The sequence below is a fragment of the Felis catus genome, chromosome F2 (assembly GCF_018350175.1).
Source record: "Felis catus isolate Fca126 chromosome F2, F.catus_Fca126_mat1.0, whole genome shotgun sequence".
NCBI lineage: Eukaryota > Metazoa > Chordata > Mammalia > Carnivora > Felidae > Felis > Felis catus.
The window spans coordinates 83,006,456-83,029,331 of NC_058385.1; the positions used below are offsets into that span (position 1 = coordinate 83,006,456).

At 59.5% G+C, this 22,876-nt stretch overlaps 2 protein-coding genes across 4 annotated transcripts in view; one reads left to right on the top strand and one right to left on the bottom strand.

Moving 5' to 3' along the window:
- Positions 1-3,291, top strand: part of ADCK5 (aarF domain containing kinase 5) — a 17,745-nt gene extending 14,454 nt beyond the window's left edge. Inside the window, exons 4-15 of one of the 3 annotated variants that reach the window (XM_011291519.4) lie at positions 664-739; positions 871-1,071; positions 1,149-1,289; positions 1,382-1,495; positions 1,597-1,728; positions 1,797-1,880; positions 1,975-2,056; positions 2,135-2,213; positions 2,291-2,382; positions 2,459-2,711; positions 2,791-2,907; positions 2,994-3,291. In XM_011291519.4, the coding sequence (XP_011289821.2) occupies positions 664-739; positions 871-1,071; positions 1,149-1,289; positions 1,382-1,495; positions 1,597-1,728; positions 1,797-1,880; positions 1,975-2,056; positions 2,135-2,213; positions 2,291-2,382; positions 2,459-2,711; positions 2,791-2,907; positions 2,994-3,099 (1,477 nt within the window). In that variant the 3' untranslated portion in view covers positions 3,100-3,291. The remainder of the gene's footprint in view (positions 1-663; positions 740-870; positions 1,072-1,148; positions 1,290-1,381; positions 1,496-1,596; positions 1,729-1,796; positions 1,881-1,974; positions 2,057-2,134; positions 2,214-2,290; positions 2,383-2,458; positions 2,712-2,790; positions 2,908-2,993) is intronic. The other 2 variants (XM_011291520.4, XM_019823268.3) reach the window with 2 other exon arrangements.
- On the bottom strand, positions 3,283-22,441 carry CPSF1 (cleavage and polyadenylation specific factor 1). Its single transcript, XM_023248701.2, has 38 exons — positions 22,360-22,441; positions 22,105-22,263; positions 11,423-11,450; positions 11,188-11,330; positions 11,019-11,099; positions 10,753-10,904; positions 10,528-10,674; positions 10,259-10,398; positions 10,068-10,178; positions 9,895-9,988; positions 9,688-9,775; positions 9,488-9,610; positions 9,350-9,401; positions 9,153-9,247; positions 9,007-9,081; positions 8,847-8,927; positions 8,676-8,765; positions 8,316-8,426; positions 8,099-8,240; positions 7,843-8,021; positions 7,625-7,761; positions 7,365-7,539; positions 7,083-7,289; positions 6,847-6,936; positions 6,610-6,753; positions 6,385-6,537; positions 5,427-5,543; positions 5,257-5,347; positions 5,102-5,186; positions 4,892-5,033; positions 4,655-4,807; positions 4,403-4,579; positions 4,257-4,323; positions 4,128-4,175; positions 3,899-4,054; positions 3,688-3,817; positions 3,469-3,607; positions 3,283-3,395 (listed from the first exon to the last, which is right to left on the bottom strand). The coding sequence occupies exons 2-38, from the start codon at positions 22,246-22,248 to the stop codon at positions 3,348-3,350; spliced, it is 4,335 nt and encodes a 1,444-aa protein (XP_023104469.1). The 5' UTR covers positions 22,249-22,263; positions 22,360-22,441; the 3' UTR covers positions 3,283-3,347.
- Between the last annotated feature and the right edge of the window lie 435 nt (positions 22,442-22,876).

Consider the following 22,876-nt stretch of genomic DNA (forward strand, 5'->3'; position numbering starts at 1 on the left):
ACTGAAAGGTCTGAGGGTCTGTGGTCTGTGACGCCAGAGGCCTGGACTCAGCCCTGGTTTTTTTCCCTCTCCAGACCCAGGGTCCCTGTCCATAGCCTGGAGGGCGGGGAGCGAGTACCCTCGCTGTCATAAGGAGGGGCCTGGGCCCCCAGGACAGCTCCATGGAGCTGTCCGGGGACATGTGGAGAGTGCCTGGGGGGCTGGCAGAGCCCAGTCCGGGAAAGGAGGCTGAGTACAGAGGCAGGGCCAGCAGTACGGAGGGGCCTGGAGCCAGGTCACATCTGCACATAGGAGCTGGTGACAGCAGCCAGCTTGCCGGCCATCACTGCTGCACCAGTTCTCAGGTGCTGTGAAAGAATGAGAAAGAAGCCATGCCTGACTGTTAGGGCGCGAGCCGTCCCCAGACATCCTGGATGCTCGCTGATGCGCATTCAGGGACAGGGGTTGCATGGACGCGGGCTGCCCATTGTGCAGACCAGGAACGGAGACCGCCCTGCCGGCAATGCTGTCCGGGAGCAAGGAGGCTACACCAAGCCCGTCCTCTGTGTCCTGGTCCGGCCTGTGATCCCCACAGCCCCTGCCACGTGCTCACTTTGGTCTGGTGGGCTAGTGGGGGGTCAGGCCCAGTGCCTGCCAAGGGCTGAGGACAGCCTGTGCCCACAGGTCTCTGAGGGTCGGCCTCCAGATCTCCCTGGACTACTGGTGGTGTGCAAACGTCGTCCTGCGAGGGGTGGAAGAGGTTTGTCCCCGTGTCCTGGCCACGGTGGGGGTAGGGCCAGGGGAAGGGGACAGGCCAGACGGAGGTAGGTGTTGGGGGCACTAAGGAGGCGCCTGCCTGCCCCCATCCCTTCCCTCCATGCCTGTGGTCAGAACAGCCCGGGGTACTTGGAGGTGATGTCTGCATGTCACCAGCGGGCGGCTGACGCGCTGGTGGCCGGGGCCATCAGCAACGGGGGCCTCTACGTGAAGCTGGGCCAGGGGCTGTGCTCCTTCAACCACCTGCTGCCCCCGGAGTATATCAGGACCCTGCGTGTGCTGGAGGACAGGGCCCTCACCCGCGGCTTCCGGGAGGTGAGCCCTACTCTTGGGCTGGGAGCTGGGGGCCTTGCAGCGGCCCCCACGCTGCTCCAAGAAGCCTCTCCTGCCAGGTGGATGAGCTGTTCCTTGAAGACTTCCAGGCCCTACCCCACAAGCTCTTCCAGGAGTTTGACTACCAGCCGATCGCTGCTGCGAGCCTGGCCCAGGTGCACCGAGCCAAGCTGCACGACGGCACGGCCGTGGCTGTGAAGGTATGGGGGGGGGGGGGGGCGCCGCTCCACAGCGGGCTCTGGGGCTGTGGGGTGGCGGCCCTGGGTCCTCCCTGCAGCCTTGCCTGACGCAGGTGCAGTACATCGATCTGCGGGACCGCTTTGACGGCGACATCCACACTCTGGAGCTCCTGCTCCAGCTCATCGAGTTCATGCACCCCAGCTTCGGCTTCAGCTGGGTCCTCCAGGTAACCGCTGCCCAGAGGCAGGCTGGAGCAGTGTCTGCACGTGTGTGCTGGGGGTGGGCTGGTCCCTGACCTGGACCCCCAGCTGCCCATGTGGCCCCCAGGACCTGAAGGGCACCCTGGCCCAGGAGCTGGACTTCGAGAACGAGGGCCGAAACGCTGAGCGCTGTGCACAGGAGCTGCAGCACTTCCGCTATATCGTGGTCCCCCGCGTGTACTGGGACACGTCCAGCAAGGTGGGCTGGGCCCCCTCCTGGGTGGGAACGTACGGGCCTGCTGAGCTCAGCCACTTGCTCTCTCCCAGCGTGTGCTGACAGCTGAATTCTGTGAAGGCTGCAAGGTCAACGATGTGGAGACCATCAAGACCATGGGGCTGGCAGTGAAGGACGTGAGTGCCGTGCGCGTCGGCGCGTGGATGTGGGAGGGGTGTGTGGGCGCCCTGAGCACAGGGCCATGGTGGCGTAGTCCTGTTCTCTCTCCAGATAGCAGAGAAGCTCATTCAGACTTTTGCTGAGCAGATATTTTACACAGGCTTCATCCACTCTGACCCCCACCCTGGCAATGGTAGGAAGAACCCCCACCCCGGGGTGAGGGTGGGGGGCCAAGGGTAGGGGGGCGAGAGCCAATGTGCTGTGTCCCTAGTTCTGGTGCGGAAAGGCCCAGATGGGAAGGCACAGCTGGTGCTGCTGGACCATGGGCTCTACCAGTTTCTGGATGAGAAGTAAGCAGGGAGCAAGGGGGGGGGAGGGGGGGGGGCACTGGCCGGGGCACTCTGGCCTTACTGCTGAGCTCCCCTAGGGACCGGGCAGCCCTGTGCCAGCTGTGGCGGGCCATCATCCTGAGGGACGATGCAGCAATGAAGACACACGCAGCCGCACTTGGGGTGCAAGGTGAGGCTGGGGCGTGCGGGCATGCGGGCTCGCGGGGCACGCGGGCCTGGCTCACTGTCCCCCCCCGCCCCCCCAGACTATATCCTCTTCTCCGAGATGCTCATGCAGCGGCCCGTGCGCCTGGGGCAGCTGTGGCGCTCGCACCTGCTGAGCCGCGAGGAGGCAGCCTACATGCAGGCCATGGCGCGAGAGCACTTCGCGGACATCGTGCGGGTGCTCAAGGCCCTGCCGCGGTCCATGCTGCTCGTGCTGCGCAACATCAACACCGTGCGCGCCATCACCACCACCCTGGGCGCCCCCGTTGACCGCTACTTCCTCATGGCCAAGAGGTGGGCGCTGGCTGGTGATGCCCGGGGGGGTGGTGGGGGGGTGGAATGACTGTGCCGGACTGACCGTGTCTCTGGGCAGTGCGGTCAGGGGCTGGAGCCGCCTGGCGGGTGTGGCGTACCAGAGCGTCTATGGTGCCAGCCTCCTGCGCCACATCAAGGTCATCTGGGAGACATTCAAATTTGAAGTGGCCCTAAGGTGAGGGGGTGGGAGGGGGCAGGCTGGGGCAGGCCGCCAATACCTGCTCCCCACCAACCTGTGACCCCTCTGCCCTCCCACCCCAGGGTGGAGACCCTATCGATGCGGCTCACTGCCCTCCTGGTTCGGCTGTTGTTCCAGCTGGGCCTCCTGCCGGAGACCCAGGAGCTCTCCCAGTACCTGGAGACCTAGGGAGCCCCAGGGACAGCAGACCTCAGAGCTCACCCAGCGTCCAAGCAACAGATCAGGGTTGAAGGTGCACATGCCCCAAGACCGGGGGCGCTGAGGCAGCGGTGGCCTGGAGCGGGTGTGGGGGACAACACGGGGCTGTGGCCACAGCCCAGCCGGGAGACCCTGTAATGACCACAAACTCTCTTCAAATCACTCTTTTTCCTCGTGTTTTGTACAAAAAGGGGTGGGGGTGGTGCACCGGGGTGGGTCTAGAAGTGGGCGGTGACGCGGTCCGTCTCCAGCAGGTCCTCCAGGATCTGCAGAGAGAGAGAGGGGCTGGTGAGGGGGTAGGGGGCAGTGGGGAGGGCGGGGCAGACGGGGTGGGCTTACGATGTCGGGGGTGGTGCCGATCTTCTTGGCCAGCTCGCCGCGCTCCATGGTGCTGAGGTACAGGTAGCGGTTGAGCAGCTCCCCGTCCAGGACGTTGCGCACCGCGTTCTGCAGGATGCGCCGGTCCACATGCAGCATCCTGGGGAGGCAAGCAGGCAGCAGGGCAGCAGGACGTGGGGGGGGGAAGAGGCGTTGGAGGAGGGAGCGGGGCAAACTCACCGGAAGGCCCTGGGGTTGAGGCCGGCGTGGTGGGGCAGCATGGTGGTCAGCGCGTTCTGAAGCATTAGCAGCCGCCGGTAGGTCTTCTCCTGCATGGGCAGTAGCAGCCCGATGCCGCCGTCCAACGTGGCTGCGGGAGGCACGGGGTGAGCCGGGCTGACCGTCCCCTGCCCTGCGCCACACACCTGCCCCCATCTGACCCGGGACTCACCGAACCACGTGATGTGCTTGTTCTCCCACACGACCGACTTCTTGCTTGGTCCCTCGGCAGCCCCCCGGCATGGGGTCCTCCAGAACGTGTTCACGTGGGCGCCCACATGGAAGTCCGCCCGGCGGAGCAGGCGCATGCCCCCAAAGCTCTCTTTGGCTAAGCCAGAGGGAGCTCAGGTCACTGCCCGCCCGACCCCCAGCCCCACAAAAGGGGAAGAGGGAACACTCACCTTCTGGCAGGTACATGTACACCATGAGGTTGCGGTCACGGTCAGACACTGGGGAGCAGAGCGCCCAGGGTCAGCCCGGCCACACCCAAGTTCTGGAAGACCCCAAAGCCCCCCAGGCCCCGTGCTCACCCAGGAAGCCCAGTTGGGCGTTGTCCACCATGAAGTCCACACTGTACACCTCCAGGGGCTTGGCATCCTGAGGACGGGGAGGAGGGGTGTCAAGGTCGGCCTGAGGCCAGCACCCACCCGGCACTGTGCGCAGACCCCACGGGTACCCGGGACACAAGGCTCAGTGTCTTGCTCTCCTCCTGGTAGCGCAGCAGCGAAATGCTCTTCATGACGTCGGCGGCCAGGATGAAGTTCTTGACGCTGATCATCTGGTGGATGTAGAGCTGGGTGTCGATGAAGGCCATGCCGGTCAGCTCGCTGGCCCGCAGGCTCCACAGGAAGATCTAGGGGGACAGAAGGAGTAGGCAGCGAGCGGAAGGCAGCGGCAGGACTCGGGAGGGCAGTGGGAGAGGGCACACCTTCTGGCCGATGGCAGACACTAGGTGGCCGTTGCAGTGGCAGAGGGCGGTTACTGGCCCTTTCTGCTCCTTCTCATACAGGACTTTGAACTTGTTCTTGGTCAGGGGTTGGCCAGGCTCAGGTACTACCTCGATCACATCCATGATCAGGATCTGCCGGGGAAGGAGGGTGGGTGAGGCACAGGGTCGGTGCTGGGGCTGCCGGGCACGGCCCGCCCCCTCCTGCTAGCCCCTTACCCGCCCTCGGCACGTGACTTCCTCCCCCTGCATGAGGCAGGTCCCAGCAGCCACGTAGCCCTTGAGGCCAGACACGGTCTCCTCACTGCGCAGCGACACCGTCTTCATGCAGGTCACGTGCTCCCACTCCTCCAGCTCGATCCTGCACACGACAGGGTCAGGATGCAGCCTACGGGCTGGCCCCAGGTCCCCAGCCAGACCCAGCCCCACCTGGCATTAGGGATGGCCTCCCAGCTGACTGGGGAGATGAGCTGGATGGAGAAGGCCTCCTGCTGTGGGTGGATATACCGGTCGTCTGCAAGGACAAAAGGCGACGGTCAGGGTGGGCATCCCGAACGGCAAGCCCCCCTCTGGGCATCTCGCACCTCTCTCAATAGTCTCAAACTCCTTCTCTTCGCCGGTCATGCGTGGGATGCGGGTGCACGGCATGTTGGTGCTGGTGGCAACAGCATACACCTGGGAGAGTGGAGGGCGTCACGGGCAGGCCGGAGGCAAGACCCAGAGGGTCTCTGGCCTCGAGGGGACGGGGTCAGACCTTGGACTCCACGTGGTAAGCCACATAGTGGGCTGTGCAGCGCAGTGGGATCTTCCTGACAGGCCACGGGGCGTCGTATGACAAGTAGGCAGGCAGGACACTGATCCTCAGCTCACCCTGGGAGGCGGGGTACAAGGGTCAGGGAAGCCAGGCACCCGCCAAAGACAGGCCAGGCAAATCCCAGGCTTCTGAGGGCTCCGTGCGGACAGCCCTCAGCTCTACTGGCACAGGTGTGTGCAAGGGGCTGAGACCGGCTGTCCTGTGCTTCACCGGCTTGCTGTCCCCTCCCCCAGGCTCACCCAGGACTGGGATGCTGGCCACAGACTTGTCTGGGCCAGGGCAAGGGAGGACCAGGCTCACAGGAAGCTAGAGGCTGGAAGCAAAAGCTTACCGGTACACTGACCACACCAGAGTCTGCACAGACGGGCAAGGGAGCCCCTGCCAGGGCCCCCCTTCACCCATGGTCCCAAGCGTGTCAGCATCTACAAAGCCCTGGCCGTGCTATCATCGCTGTTTTCTCAGTCACCTGGGGTCACCTCTATCGATATACTGGCATCATGAAGGAGGAAATGGGAGGCTCGGAAAGAGTGGGTGTCTTGCCCAGAGTCACACAGCTCCTGAAGGGCAGGGCTGGGGTCTGAGCCACAGAGCAGTGACTAGGCCTTGGCCCCGCAAACGGGTGCCCTTGTGGGCTACGGTCTCCACTGCCGCCTGCCCTGTCCTCCAAGCTTTCCCAGTGTTAAGCCCCAGGTTGCACCTCTTTGACCCTGGCCCTGTCCACTGTCTAGACAGCTCCCTGACCCTCCAGATGAAACCCAGGATCCTGCCCTGTGACGAGCTGTTGAGGGCCTCATTTCGGGGGCCTCCGCACCTCTTCCTGACCCAGGCATCACTGGTGAGTGTCAGATGGAAGTGAGGAGGGCAACGTGAAGCAGCCTCAGTCCTGGGGTCTCCCTACCTGTCTGTTGAAGTACAGGAATCCACGGGGGCAGTTGACGTTGTGGAATGGGGCAAAGGAGTCAATGGGACCATCGATGCCCATGGGGTGCAGCCGCAGGGCCCCCCGGCCAGTCACCAGGAGCCAGTGAGGTGAGGGGCCACAGATGAACACCTGAAGGCAGGTACTATGAGAGGAAGCCCCATCTGCACCCCCCACGGGCCCCCCATAAAGCCACCTGCCTACCCCTGAGTAGCCATAAATGTCCTCGAAGTATCGGAACCGTGCCACACGGCCACGGGCCCCAGCCCCCTCCTCAGCGCTGCCGCCTTCCACTTTCTTCTTGGATGGCTTTGGCTTCTTCTCACGGAAGTTGATGTTGTGAGGAACCTGGGGGTGGAGGTGTGTGCACCATGAGGGCCGGGTCTCCCCCCCGACACGTTCCACATCCACCCCACACCCAGCACAACCTGGTCACCGCACCTTCTTGAAACGGACTTTGAGGTTTCCCTGGCCGAGCTGGGAGTCATGGGGGAAGGCCTCGTAGATGAGCAGCTCCTGGTCCACGTGCACCTGTGCGGCAGTGAGGGGTCACCAGGGGAAAGGAAAGGCGCACTGTGGGGTCACCACGGGAAGGGGGGGCGCCCTGCAGGGTCATAGGGGGAGGGGCAGGGGGGCAGTGCAGAGCCACCATGAGGGGACAGAGGGCCCATACTCACCAGGAGGTAGGGCCTGCTCTGGCGGCTCCCCAGCGCCACCAACAGCACCTCCTTGACAAGGGGCAGCTCCCCCTGGCGCGTGGCCTCCTCCTTCCGGGCCTCAGCCTGTGTGGTGGGCTGACCAAAGGAGCTGTCCACCAGGACCCGCTGCCCCACGGGGAAGTTCTTCACCAGGAACACCAGCCGCCAGTCAGGGAGCTGGTAGATCTGTGTGGGGAGTGGGATTAGCAGCCGCAGGGAGCAGGGGACAGGGAGCTGCGTGGGGTGCAGGGCATCACACACCTCCAGGGTTCCGTTTTCCCGCACCAGTAGGCACCAGTGAGTGGGCTCGGCCCGGAATGGGGTAGGGTCCCGGTCAGCAGGGGGTTGGCTGCTCCTTCGGGCCTCCTCCTTGCTGGGGCTGAAGAGGGAGCCCGAGTCCCCATACAGCATCTCCTCCTCGTCGTCCACCGTGGGGCTGGAGGCCGGGGCCGGAAGACAGGTCACGCGTGGCCTGCCACAGGGAACCTGACCCCAGCCCGTGCCCCGGCCACCCAGAATACCTGGTTTCGGAGCCCTGGCCCTCCGCCTCCGAGCCACTGCGGCCCCCCAGGTCATCACGGGCCCCGCCCAGGCGGCTCTCAGTGGTGAACATGCCGCTGACGTCACGGTACACGCAGAGCGTGATCACCTTGGACTGCTGCAGGGAGAGGGGCGGGGCTCAGCTCCGGGGGAAGGGGAGTCAGCAGGCTGTGGGCGTGGCGAGGGGAGGGTGGCTCACATGGTGCAGCGGGGGCTTGTGCAGCGCCAAGCGGTGGTGACGACCCCCATATGAGTCGCTCTTGAGCAGGAACATGGTGACGTGGCCCTCGGCACTCATGATGACCACGTAAGGGTCAGCCACAGCACACTGCACGATGGGGGAGCCCAAGTCCACGGGGATGAAGTGCAGCTGGTTCACTGTGGGCACAGGACGGTCAGCACCGGGTGGTCAGCACTGCCCACCCTTGCCCACCTGCCCACCTGCCCGAGCCCACCTCCTTCCAACAGGCGGATGCCGAGCGGTGACACCTGCACGATGTAGCGATTGTCCCCAATGTTGCCAGCAAAGACCGTGGGGCCCTGCGTAGCAAAGCCACTAGTGTCCAGCTCCATGATCTCCTGCCCTGTCTGCAGGATCTGCAGGTAATGGGAGAGTGAGGTGCACGCTCACCGTGGGACCCCGCCCCAGGCTGCGGGACCCCCACCCCTTACCATGGTGGAGTCTTCCCGGCTCAGGATAAGGAACCCGTGTCTTCGTCCATCGTCTTCCGCCTCAAGAGTGCTAGGCTCCTGCTCTGCGCCCTCCCCCTTAGAAGTCTCCTCCTGTGACAGCAGGAGAGCGGGAATCACACCACCCAACCAGGGGTGCCTGGGAAGAGGGTGGGGGGAGGGCAGACCCCCAGCCAAACCAGAGCAAGTGTGCACCCAGGCCTGCCTGAAATGTCACGGCCAGCCCTGTCCTGGGCCCCACTGCCTCCAAGCCACCCGCACGCTCAGGCTGAGTCCATGTGGACGCAGCAACGGGTCACCTGCCCCACTCAGGGCCTCCTCACCAGCCCAGGATACACCTACTTGCTCCTTGCGCACAGGGGCGATGACTGTCCACATGTCATAGCAGCCAGGAAGCTCAAACGTTGTCACCACCTGGGGCCGGATGCTCTTCTAGAAGGACGAATGGGGGGCGGGGGGTGTCAGTTCACCCAGGTCCCGCCAGGAGGCACCACACCGCCTGCCCCCACATACCTGTAGGACCGACAGGGCCCCATTCTTCCCATAGCCGGAGCACACCACGATCTCCAAGTCTGGCTCGGGGCTGTTCTGGAACTGCACAGCAGCTCAGAGTGAGGACAGGGCCCCACTACTGCGTGAGCCCCTTGCCCCCCATCTCTTCACCCAAAAGCACCTCTTCAGAGAGGAAAGCAGGCTCGCCCATGGCAGCGTTGGCACAGGGTCCGATGTTGAGGATGCTGTCACATACCTGCAGACACAGCAGTGCTCAGGCAGGCAGGCCGGCTGGCGTGGGAGGCCCCTCCCTGTGCCCAACCTCACCTCAAAAGAGTAAGTGGCCAGCTGTGTGCCCGACTGGGCCTCGCTGCCGTATACTTCAATCTCATCCACCTCGTCCTGAGGCACCGACTTGCCCCCTGCAGCAGACAAGAGACCCCGTCGGGCCAGGAGGCCCGGTTGCCTGGCCGCCAGGCCTAACCCCACCAGCCCCTCCCTGTCCCGTGCAGGCCTGTCCTCACCTGACCAGCCCACCGTGGAGTCCACTCGCTTCTTCTTCGAGGGAGGCTCTTCCTGCGAGGCAGGAGGGGACAGTGAGCAGCCCTCTGAGGCTGGCCCTGCACAAGAGGCCAGCGTCCTGACAGGCCCCGGGCACCCACCTTGTCAGCAGCCTCTCGGACGGCGCTGGCCGGAGGTTCCTGTAGCTTCTCTGTGTACTTGAGGAGGAGCGAGTTGCCCAGGCGAGAGCCGAGGAACAGGTACCCAGGCTCCATGGTGACCATCTGAAGACCAGTGGGCGGTCAGGGTGAAACCAGGCCCAGACCCAGGGCCACCTCCCACCCACCCAGTCCCAACTCACGCTGGTGGTAAGGACACTGGCGGCCGCCTTGTCGAAGTGGAAGGCGCGGACACTGCGCATGCCGTCCGTGATGAGGGTCAGCACGTAACTGCCAGGACAGGGAGCACTGAGCCGGGGGCAGGGCTCGGGGGGGGGCACGGGGCTCACCGAAGGGAGGGTGTGGGCAGGGCGGAGGGCACGGGGCTCACCGAAGGGAGGGAGACTCACATCTCACCACCCTTGAGGGAGATGACCATCTTGTCGTAGGAAATGAAGGCTGCCTGGGCACAGTCGAGGGTGATCCGCACGCCCTCCTGGGTGCCTGTGCAGGGTGCGGTTAGACAGACTCCGCAGCCCTCCTGCCCTCCCTGCCCTGCGGTCCTGCCCCAGCCCACACTCACGGAGGGGAAAGGCGGTGGTGCCGGTGGTGAGGCCGTTGAGAGCCACGCCGTATGGGGGGACGCTCTGGTTCAGGTACAGCAACGAGTTGACAGCAAAGACCACCACCCCACCTGGAAATGGACATGCTGGTAGGCGGAGCTCAGCGCCCTCCTCCCACCCCACCCCCACCCCCAGCCCCATAGGGGCTCACCGATGGGCTTGGGCACAGCGAGGGCCTGCGTGCAGTCGAAGGGGAGGCTGGTGAGAGACCAGATGACAGGGTGGACCTTCTGCGTGATGTTCAGTGAAATGGCCACAATGGAGCACGTGTCCTGCCGCACAGCCACCCGCCTGGGGACAAAGAAGTAGGTCAGCCAGGGGGCCAGTCACAGCACTCCAAGGGCAGGGTGGCCCAGTCCTAGTCCCAAATGAGACCCACCCCAGGCCTTGGCAGCTGCAGCCACAGCAGAGGGGCCTCACCCAGGCCAGGTCTGGTTGGGCTCGAACAGGATGAGCAGGGTGGGCTCGTAATAGCCGTGCAGGAACTGCAGGTCTACGATGTTGAGCAGTTTCTCGTCCAAGCCGCGCACATCGATGATGTAGCTGGGCAGGAAGCTGGACCTCTGCCTGGGGGCGACAGGCTTTAGTGGGCGGAGGAAGGAGAGAGCTCCGTTGGACGAGCCCCTCCCCTGCCCCAGTACTCACCCCTCCCCCATGAGCCCCTCGTGCTCCTCGGCCAGGCTCTCCCTGCGGAAGGGCAGGACCACCAGGCGTGTGCCGTAGATGAGCATGGCCGCGCAGCGTCCGTCGGGGTCCACCCGCACCCGCGGCGTATGCACATTCTGCACGAACCCATCCTGGGGGCAGAGGGCACCGTTAGGCCGGCCTGGGGATAGGAGGGGAGCAGGGGGCAACGGGCTGGGGCGGGAGGGAGGGGGGCAGGGAGGGCTGGGGGCATGGCCTGGACCTACCCGTAGCTCAGGCTCCTCAAAGTAGTGTAGAGACAGGGTCTTCAGATCATGGGTGCCTGGGTCATACTCCACCACCGACAGCTGGAGGGCAGGTCAGAGCTATGGCCCCAGACTCCCCTCCCCCCACAGGCCTCCCACACCCACTCCCACCTCCAAGGCCATCACCTACCTTGGCATCCTTAAAGCTCAGGAGCAGGGCATCCCGCTTGGCACCCGCCAGCTGCACGCTGGCCATAGACATGACGTTGCCGAAGAAGGAGAAGGAAGCCACCAGCTCCAGCTTTTCCCGGTGCTCCCGGTGGGCCTTTCCCTCTGGGGGAGAGGCTGGTGGGTACAGCTCTGGGCCCGCACTCCAGCCCCCACGGCCCCAGGTCTGGGGCCAGGGCAGCCTCCCCCGCACTCACCTGTGCTCCTGTCATTCTTGGTTGGCGCCTGGGAGAGGGAAGAGGAGGGTGGGCAGTGAAACCACACTGCTGCAGCCAGACATCTGCGAGTCCTACCTCATGGTGGGACCAGGAGGGGAGACAATGCAGGGCCAGCCCTGCCCAAACCCTCACTGCCATGGGGACCATGCTTCCAGACACTTCTAGAGACAGCCGTGCACACCCCAACCCAATGTGCACAAACTCGTGCTCACAGCCTGAGTCCCCAACTTGGCTTCCCAACAGCCTGCTCACTCCGATGCTAGCAGTGCTCAGGGTCAGAGGCTGGATGGCAGCTCTCTCCGTGCACCCTCAAACCTGCCTGGCCGTGCCCCCCACAAACTCACCCCTGGGCCCAGCCACAGCACAGGCATCACTCTACAAGACAGGCGTCCAGCTTGCCCTGAGAGCTGCCACCAGCTGCCGACCACAAGCGACCGCCCCCGGCTCCCCTGACACGTAGGGTGCCCACTGAGCCTGTGCCGGGCATGCTGCCGCAGAGGGCCGTGGCCTCGCCCGATCCCGCAGCCGGCCAGGGCCTCCCCAGGGTGGGAGAGGGCGTCCGGACTGCGCTATCCAGACTGCAGAGCGTCCGTAACCTCGGGTAATGAAACCGCGGCAAGTGCAGCCGTCCTCTGTGCCACACAGAGGGCCTGGCGGTACCGCCACGCAGGGGCACGTTTTTCTTTTACAGAAAAACAAGGGCTCCAAGCTTCGGTACGTTTTCGTGTCCATAAGAGACTGTTCTGTTAGTGGTAACAACACACTGACACACACACACTCGTAAATCGTCACTTCAAAGCAAAGTAGAAATTTTAATAACAAGAAACAAGATCGTTTTTAATGACATACTTGTGCTACTGGGCAACGTCCTGAAAAGAGCTGCTTGAGAAAAGCCAAATAATTAACTCATTTCAGAAAAGGCATTTTAGGGGGTGCCTGGCTGGCTCAGTCAGGAGAGCACGTGACTCTTGATCTCAGGGTCATGAGTTCAAGCCCCACGCTAGGCACGGAGCCTTCTTAAAGAAAAGAGGGGCTCCTGGGTGGCTCAGTCAGTTAAGTGTCTGACTTTGGCTCAGGTCATGATCTCGCAGTCTGTGAGTTCGAGCCCCGTGTCGGGCTCTGTGCTGACAGCTCAGAGCCCGGAGCCTGCTCTGGATTGTGTCTCCCTCTCTCTCTCTGCTCCTCCCCCACCCCTTCTCTCCCTCTCTCTCTCTGTCTCCCAAAAATAAATAAACATTGGGGCACCTGAGTGGCTCAGTCGGTTGAGCGTCCGACTTCGGTTCAGGTCATGATCTCGCAGTTCACGAGTTCAAGTCCTGCTTTGGGCTCTGTGCTGACAGCTCAGAGCCTGGAGCCTGTTTCTGATTCTGTGTCTCCCCCTCTCTCTGCCCCTCCCCCACTCACACTCTGCCTCTCTCTCAAAAATAAATAAACATCAAAATTAAAGGGGCGCCTGGGTGGCTCAGTCGGTTAAGCGTCCGACTTCGGCTCAGGTCATGATCTCACGGTCCATGAGTTCGAGCCCCGCGTCGGGCTCTGTGCTGACCGCTCAGAGCCTGGAGCCTGTTTCAGATTCTGTGTCTTCCTCTCTCTCTGGCCCTCCCCCATTCATGCTGTCTCTGTCTTAAAAATAAATAAACGTTAAAAAAAAAATTTTTTTTTAATTCTTAGTAAGCCAAGAATGCAACTTCCTCAACCAAACAAGGGACATCTACAACAACCCTTCAACAAGGTCCCACTGGAGTGAAGTGTCCCAGTTACCTCTGTGACCAGGACCAGCCGGGACACCCACACTCCCCTTGCCGGGGGTGAGGTCAACACATACAGACCAACTGTAGTCCCACCCACAAGCAAAATGCAGAGTGAAAATCTTGAAGAACTTCAAGAGACATATGGACCTAGTCAAATGCTCTAACATACCACTGGCATCGACGGAGGAAGGGGAAGGGCAGAATCAATAAATGAAGATGTTGACCAATCGTTTTCCAAAACTGATGAAAAGCATCAATCTACAGACTCAAGAAGAGCAGCAAACCCCAAAACAAGATAAATATAAAGCAAACCAGGGGTGCCCGGGTGGCTCAGTCGGTTAAGCGTCCAACTCTTGATTTCAGCTCAGGTCATGATCTCTCGATTCCTGAGTTCAAGCCCCATGTCGGGCTCTGCACTGACAGTGCGGAGCCTGCTTGGGATTCTCTTTCCCTGTCTCTCTGCCCCTCCCCTGCTCATGCTCTCGCTGTCTCTCAAAATAAGTAAGTAAGCTTGAGTAAAAAGATAATAATAACAACGACAACAATAATAATAACGAAGCCACAACCAGAGAGGAAGGACAATGGGTGAGAGGGGATATGCAGGAGGAGAACAGGCAAGTCCAGAAAACAAGCCATTTCTCGTCCTGGCCCCGTCTCTGGACAGAGCCCCCTGACCTAGACTTCAGCCCTATGTTTACAAATGCCCTGCCACAGGAGCAAGCCATTTCTTTCTTGTTGAAAAAAGAGAAAGAAAACAAAACTACAACCAGGTGCATCACAGTAAAAAGACAAAACCAAGGGGGCGCCTGGGTGGCTTGGTCGGTTAAGCGTCCGACTTCAGCTCAGGTCATGATCTCACGGTCTGTGAGTTCGAGCCCCACGTCGGGCTCTGTGCTGACAGCTCAGAGCCTGGAGCCTGTTTCGGATTCTGTGTCTCCCTCTCTCTCTGCCCCTCCCCTGTTCATGCTCTCTCTCTCTCTGTCTCAAAAATAAATAAACGTTAAAAAAAAAAAATTAAAAAAAAAAAAAAAGACAAAACCAAGGACAAAGAAAAAGACCTTAAAAGGAGACATCACCTTCATAAAAGCTGGTTTTCACTTTTTTTTTTTTTTTTTAGGGCAGGAGGGAGAGAGAGGGGGAGTGAGGGAGAGAGAGAGAGAGAGGGAGAGAGAGAGAGAGAGGGAGAGAGAGAGAGAGAGGGAGAGAGAGAGAAGGAGAGAGGGAGAGAGGGAGAGAACTCTCAAGCAAGCGGGGGGGGGGAGGGGGGGGGAAATCCCAAGCAGGCTCCACACTCAGCACAGAGCCCAACCAGGGACTCAATCCCTGGGATCATGGGATCATGACGTGAGCGGAAATCAAGGGTCAGACGCTTAACTAAGCCACCCAGGTGCCCCCATAAAAGTTGATTTTCACCAGAAACCATACAAGCCACAGACAGTGGAATAACATCTTGAAAGTGCTGAAAGGAAACAATTAACCTAGAATTCTAAACCCAGTGAAAATGCCCCTCGAAAAGGAAGCTGAGATAAAGGCATTTCCAATACAAAAGTGGAGCAAACTCACGGCCAGTAGAAAACCTGCAGGATTATTAAAGGAAGTTCTTCAGGTTGAAAAGCCCAGCATAAAAAAGGATTATAAGCTGCTAAGAGCTCATAAGGCTGGGAGGATAAAAGGGGATGAAGGACGCGTGGGAGAAAGGAGCACTCTTGGCGGCAGGAAGCCCACGCAATTAGAAGAGGGAAGAGGCAGGGAAAGCAGCCGAAACAAAAACCATCGGTGGAACCAACAGGAGTAAATTAAAGTTTGAGGAGTAAGACAACGTTTACACAACCTCAAAATATGTCCCACAAGGTACTTAGTAGTTACCACGGGAAACGCAGTGATGTTCCGGGGGGAACCCCGTCATCCAAGCCAGCAGCCCAGTGACTATACAAAGAGACATTTTCTGTTACAAAAGACGTCATATCGGGGTAAATTGGCAGGATCTGACCAGGCCTGGCCTTCTCCCAGCGTCACTGTCGTCATCAGACCACTGTTCTGTGGCTCTGCAAGAGACAGACCTCCATGCTGTCAGGGTGCACAGGACGCGCTGACCTCCAGGAGCTGAGAGGCCTCCTGTCTACGACTTACTCTCCAGGCTTAGGGAAAAAAAGAGAAGAAAGCAAGCAGATATGGCACAATGTTCCATCTGGGACTGTGGGTAAAGGTACATTGGAAATTTCTGCTCTTGGAACTTCTCTCGAGTCTGAAATGACGTAAAATTGAGAGGCTAAAAACAGTAATAACATACTGCAGGGCTGATAACGTAAGTCAAACCAGGGGCTCAGGGAGATAAACAGGGCTAAAGTATAAAGGATTTTATACTGTTCCGGGAGCAGCAAAAATGCTCATCTAAGCCAAACTGTAATAAATCCAGGAGGCCTAGCGCAACTGTTAACATCACTAGAAAATAATACGAAACACGTAACTAAAAGCCAACGAGAAGACAAAATGACTTAAAAAGTCCTCACTAACCCAAAACAAAGCACAGAAAAGGAAAAAGAATAAGGGTGTGGTTAGAAAGACAGTGAGACAGACAGTGATTCAAGCTCAAGTGCACACAAAATTACATTAAGTGTACATCTGCCAAACACCCAATTAGGGGACAGAAACTGCCAAATGATAACACCCACTATCTGCTGTGGAGTCACTTTCAATGTAGGGACACAGATTTAAAAAAAAGAAAAAGAGGGGCCCCTGGCTGGCTCAGTCACTGGAGCATGCGGACTTCGATCCTGAACTCCGGGTGGTGAGTTCAAGTCACACATTGGGTGTAGAGATGCACGTCAAAAGAAACCCCAAAAAACAAAAAAACAAAAAACGGGAACAGAGTTGAGATAGCTACACTGCTATTGGACAAACTAGATTTTAAGGCAAAAAATATTAGAAACAAAAAGGCAAAAAGGGATATTTCATCACAAAAAGTTCAGTTCAAAATTAAAACATTATTCTTTTTTTTTTTTTTTTTTTTACTTCAGAGAGAGGAAAAAAATGCAATGGGGAGGGGGCAGAGGGAGAGAATCTTAAGCAGGCTCCATGATCAGCACAGAGTCCGACACTGGTCTTGATCCCACAACCCTGGCACCATGACCTGAGCTGAAATTAAGCGTTGGACACTCAACCCACTGAGCCACCCAGGCAACCCCAAAAATTACTCTAAATTTGTCTTGTATGTACCTAAAAACACATGTACAACACACAAAATTCTCGACAGTCCTATGGGGCAAGTGCCCGTTGGTCATTTTAAAATCATCTTAGGGGCACCTGGGTGGCTCAGTCAGTTAAGCCTCCGATTCCTGGTTTCAGCTCAGGTCATGATCTCACAGTTCGTGGGTTCGAGTCCCACATGGGGGTCTGCACTGACAGTGCAGAGCCTGCTTGGGATTCTCACTCTCTTTCCCTCTCCCCCTCTCCACACCACCCCCCACAATAAATAAATAAACTTCAAAAATTTTTTAAAAACTATCCTAGATATTCTTCATTTTTGGCTCTTCCATGTAAATTTGAGAATCAGATTACTAAATCTAATGAGAAACCTACTGCCACTTCGAAGACACTGAATTTATGGGTTAACCTGAGGAAAGTTGACATCTATACGACGTGGAGACTTTCCATCCATAACCGTGATCTATTTTCTGTTTAGCTGGGGCTTCTGTTAATTTCAATCAACCACAATGTATTTTCCCTCCCAAAGGTCACAGGGGCCTCTCCTGCTGCCCAGTTGCACCCCTTAGGCGGCCCCAGGCCACGCACTCACCCCCCTCCCACACACAGCTTCTCTGCTCTGCACCCCCTGCCTCTTGACAGAACTGCCCTTGCTTCCCAGCTCACCCAAAGGACGGAGGCCCCAGCCACACTGCCCACCCCACACACATCCCCACCCGCTTTGTGCTCCAGGACTTCCCCACTCCTGTCACCCCACTGCAGCCACCTGCACTAGATTCCACGGGGGCAGACTGAAGACAGCCTCAACGGGGCCCATCGCCCCCATCCTGAGTCTGGACTAGAGGCAGCTCTGAACAACAACAGGCCGTGCGGAAGGGGGACCAGGTTCCCCAGGGCCCGGCCCTTGGGATCCCTGGCAGCTTCTTCCTCCGAGTAAGCAAGCGCTCCAAGTAAGAGGCCCAACCACCTCGAGGCCACCATGCCAGGAAAACCAAGCCAGCTGCGTGGGGAGAGAGGCAGAGAGACAGAGACAGACACGCCCGGCTTGCCCCCAACCCTTCAAGTCACCCAGTGGAAGCCCAGACCTCACAGAGCATAGGCCAGGTGCCTCCACGGTCCACACTGTGCCCTGTCCAAACCCCCAAGGGACTCACAGACGTATGCGTCCGTGGTACGGGACTGCTGTTGGAAGCTCCAGGGCAGCTGCTCCACAGCAATGACCAGACTGATCCCGAGCGCTCTCACCCACCTGAGGAGCCCTCTCCAGCTTCCCCCCATCAGCTCCACCTCCCGCCCCACACGCTTCTCTGACCCGAGAGTTGCAAACGTTCCTACGATGGGCCAAACAGCAACTACCTGCCTTGGCCTTCGCAGCCACACGCAGTCTGGAATTCTTGAATTCTCGCAACCCCGAGGGTGTGCAAAGCTCCCGTGGATCTCAGTGGGCTGCGAGTGGGGGCGGCTGGCGAGCCTGCTGCACTGGCTGATTCCGTCCCGGCGGGCAACGCCCTGCTCTCCCACTCGTCTTTCGAAAACCCTCTTTTCCTGCCAGTCACCACTCCATCTCTTTGATTCCCTCTTTGCACAAATCTCCAGAAAGCTGTCTATGTTCACCGGTACTAATTCTCTTTCTCTGCTCGGCTCTGAACCCTGCAGGCCCACATCCCCGACGCCACTGTCAAGAGTCACCAGGGCCTCCAGATCATGGGCCTCACCTGAGGCCCAGCAGTAGGAGACCCAGGGTCCCAATCGGCCACCTCCTCTGGGCTTGGGCTTTCCTCCCTCCTCCCTGGCCACACCTCCTCCAAGTCTTCCTCAGCCTCCTCTCTTCTTCCCGACCGCTCAACGCCGGGGCACCCCAGGGCCCGGATGGCCACCTTCTGGGTGACCCCAACCAGCTTGAGGGTCTGACGGGCCCAACTTCAGCTCCAGGCCACACCCTGCTCCTCAGCAACCTCGCAGCGCGCTGTTCCGTCGGCACCGCGGTACACCTGTCAGCGTCTGGAGTCCAAGAAAGTCCCAACGGCCCCAGCCTCTCAGAGTCCATTACCTGTGAGCCCTTCCCACTGTGACAGAAGGGACGGCGTATCACGTACAGATCAGGTTACGAAGACACTGTGCTTTCACCTGGGTGAGCGGTTCTGTCAGCCTTCATTCTGGGGGAGGCCGCCCTGTGGCGAGGCTCACGTGACGGACCGAGGCCTCCTTCCGACAGCCGGCTGTGCGAGTAAGAAGCAGAAGCTCCGAGCCCACAAGGACCTTCGGAGGACGGCAGCCCTGGCCAACATGGAACTGCGGCGAGAGACTGTGCAGGGGCCACCCAGCTAAGCCACTCCCGGCTCCCTGACCCCCAGAAGTTGGGGGATATCGTCTGTTGTTTTAAGTTTCTAAGTTTGGGGGTGCCTTCCTTGTTATGCAACAAGGAACGTGATGTCCCAAGAGGAGCTCCTACGTCCCTTTCGCCATGTCAGGTCACAGCAACTCCGCCCCTCCCGGTGCTCAGACCAAAACTGCACCCCGGCAAAACCTCAGCATTGCCCGTGGCGCCTCACCCCTTCACATCCCACATCCTGTCCATCCTGAATCTGACTGCTTTCCACCAACCGACCACCGGATGCTCCTGACTGGTCTCCCTGCAGGCCCCCCTCGCACCTCCCTCCCTACAGACTCTTCAACACAGCAGCTAGAGTGACCTTTGCAAAACACAGGTCCTGTCACTCCTTAACCTCACCTGGGAGTTAGCAGTCAATCGCTACACTGGCCTAAAAGCTCAACATGCTGATACCGGGCCCCCACCTCACCACCTCTCTGACCTTCTGTCTTCTCACTTTTTTTTTTTTTTTAAGTGTTTATTTAGTTTTGAGAGACAGAGAGAGACAGAGCGCAAGCGGGGGAGAGGCAGAGAGAGAGAGGGAGACACAGAATCTGAAACAAGCTCCAGGCTCTGGGCTGACAGCACAGAGCCCGATGCGGGGCTTGAACTCATGAACCGCGAGATCATGACCTGAGCTGAAGTCAGACACTTAACTGACACCACCCAGGCGCCCCTCTTTTTTTTTTTTTAAGTAATCTCTACAGCCACTGTGGGGCTCGAACCCATGACCCTGAGATCAAGAGTCAGTCACCTGCTCCACCAACTGAGTCAGCCAGGCGCCCCTCTGCACTCACTCCTCTTTTCCTCGGAGCCTTTTGGCTGGTTCTGTTCCTTTTTTTTTTTTTTTTTTTTTTTAGTTTATTTACTTTTAGAGAGAGAGCTGGGGAGGGGCAGAGTGAAAGAGACAGAGAGAGAAAATCCGAAGCAGACTCCACACTGCCAGTGCAAAGCCCGATGTGGGGCTTGAACTCACAAACTGGGGGATCATGATCTGAGCTGAAATCCAGAGTCAGACGCTTAAACAACGGAGCTACCCAGGTGCCCCATCTCTTGGCTGGTTCTTAAACACCAGTCCCTACTGCCCTAAGGCCTTCACCTGCCTGGAACCTTCACCTGACACCCACAAAGCTCTCTCCAGCCCCTCCTCCTTGCCTACTCAAATCTCAACTCTGCAAGGAGGCAAAATTTAACACCACACCTGGCTCCCTACTCCCTGACCCTGCTCTGATGCTTTCCACAGCACTTTAAACTATAGCCCAAGGCGGGGCACCTGGGTGGCTCAGTCAGTTAAACATCTGACTTCGACTCTGGTCATGATCTCGCAGTTCATGGATGGGTTCCAGCCCAGCGTCAGCCTCTGTGCTGACAGCTCAGAGCCTGGAGCCTGATTCAGATTCTGTGTCTCCCTGTCTCTGCCCCTCCACCACTCATGCACGCACGCACTCTCGCTCTCTCTCTCTCTCAAAAATAAACAAAAAAAACAAAACAAATAAACGAACTCTAGCCCACCGTATTACTGGCTGTGTGTGGTCTGTCACCCACTGGAACAGCCAGCAGCACCACAAGGGCAAGCCTCTCTACCTGTAGTGCTCACCAACATCTCCCAAAACAAGCCTAACAAACATCTACTGAAAAGACTCGAGTGATTTCCAGTGGGCTGTGAAACCTTATGTAAAAAATATAATGATGTAGGGGTGACTGGGTGGCTCGGTTAAGCTTCTGACTTCGGCTCAGGTCATGATCTCGCGGTTTGTGAGTTCGAGCCCCACGTCAGGCCGTGCTGACAACTCAGAACCTGGAGCCTGCTTCATATTCTCTGTCTTTCTCTTTCTCTCTCTCTCTCTCTCTCTCTCTCTCTCTCTCTCCCCCTCTCTCTCTGCCCCCCCCCACTTGTGCCCTGTCTCTATCAAAAATAAATGTAAAAAAATTTTTAAAAATATATAATGATGTAGGGACGCCTGGGTGGCGCAGTCGGTTAAGCGTCTGACTTCAGCCAGGTCACGATCTCGCGGTCCGGGAGTTCGAGCCCCGCGTCAGGCTCTGGGCTGATGGCTCAGAGCCTGGTGCCTGTTTCCGATTCTGTGTCTCCCTCTCTCTCTGCTCCTCCCCCGTTCATGCTCTGTCTCTCTCTGTCCCAAAAATAAATAAACGTTGAAAAAAAATTAAAAAAATATATATATAATGATGTAAATGCTTCCCATTTGTCTCTAAAGGATGACAGGCATCAGAGAAGGGGGAACTTTATTGGAACGTAGGAGTGAAAAAACTCTAGTGATGACAGCAAAGACGCTCTCATACAATATGGGGACTGACGGATCCATTCAATCACTTTTAGTAACCTCTACGCCAAACACGGGGCTCAAACTCATGACCCCAAGATCAAGAGTCCTATGCTCTTCCGACTGAGCCACCCAGGCGCCCCTAGCACTCTACATATTTAATGCAAAAACAAACACGTGTCCTGAAGGAGGTGCCCAGGAAGGTCAGCCTCCTTCCGTCCACCCCTCTGACCCCACGTGCATGCTGCGTCAGCCCCTACTCAAAGCCTTCGGTGATTCCTCCCTGCTCTGGGGTCAACCGTCCTGACCACGATGTGCCTTCTTCCCCCCACCCCACTTCCGCTCTACACCCCAGTCCAACCGTGCCTGCCCCCGCCATCCTCGGCTGCTCTGGCCTGTGTGCCGGCTATTCCTTCGGCCCGGAACACCCTCCATTCCCCATCCTTGTGCCTGGAGAAGTCCTACTGCCCCCTTGAGAACAGGTAAGAAACCAGCTCTGGCAAGAAACTTTCGTGGACCAACTCTCACCGCTTGGGCAACCAGAGCACTGGTTTCCCCTACGGATGGGTCCATCACACTCTAGAAAAACTCCTGTGGGCTCTCTGGCCCCACACGAGACCCAGCCTCGTTCCTCTGGCCAGGAACTTTGTCCCGTCTTTGTCAGTCTTCCTGTCGGACTGACACTCTGGTCTCCCTCGTTCCCTCCTCTACCTCAGCTGCACTCGCTCCAACCTCCAAGCCTGTTTACAGGTGTGTTTCTACTTCGCGCGCGGTCTCTGCCGCCGAGTTTTGGTAGCTTTTGTTCACCGCTGTACCTCCACTGCCCAGCACACAGTAGGCGCTTGCGTGATTTGCTGTAAAGACCGAAGAGCACAGAAGACGCACGGGCGCGGGGAGCGGAAAGCAGGCGGAGCGCTGCGGCGCGGAGAGAGCCGCCCCGGAGGCCGCCGCGCTCGGCGGGGCTCGCTTCTCCGACCGCCGCCGCGCGCCGCCCTCGGCGAGTACTCGGGAGGCTGCAGGGAGCTGCGAGGGGCCGGCGCGGCCCGCACCTACCTCGGCGTCGCGGTTGAGGCGGTACACGTAGAGCTGCGAGGTGCCGGCCACCACGAGGTTGCGCTCGCTGTTGTTGAAGAAGTTGCAGTACATGGAGAACTCCAGGCCGGTGGGCGGGTGCGCCTGCTTGTACACGGCGTACATGGCGCCGAGCCCGAGCTGCGCGGGGAGGCGACGGGATGAGCAGGGCCGCCGCGCACGGTCCCGGCCCGGCGCCCCCTCCCCGGCCGCGCGCGCGCGCGCGCGCCCGCCCACCTGGCAGTTGGATCCGGCTCGTGGGGGAACCGCACCGCGGCGGACGCGCCCCGGCCGGACCCGGAAGCCGAGCGCCCGGGTTCCGGGCTCCCGCGCCTGCGCAGCGCCGCGGCGGCAGAGTGGCTGCGCGCGCGACAGCGACCCCCGGTGGCTAGGGGGTGGCAGGGCAGCCTCGCGGCTCTGCTCCGAGGCTCTGCGTCCGGAGCCCCGAAACCCCGAGCTCGCTCTGCGCTCGGCTCCCTGGAGAAGCCGGCGGCGGGGTTGGAAACGGGGCTGGGGGTGCGGCGGCTCAGGGCCCGCTGGGCCGGGGGCCGCTCTCCCCGACGCAGGGTGGGGTCACCGAGGAGGGTCTAGGCCGCAGGAAGAGGCGACTTGCCCCCACCAAGCCCGCGTGGGCGAGACGCGGTGCCCGGGTGGGCCAGGAGAGCCTCGCGGTGTGGAGGCCGTGAGGGAAGACATGCGCCCAGTGAGGCTCTCGGCAAGGGCCGCGGCGGCCCGAGCAGTCCGGGGATCGGGA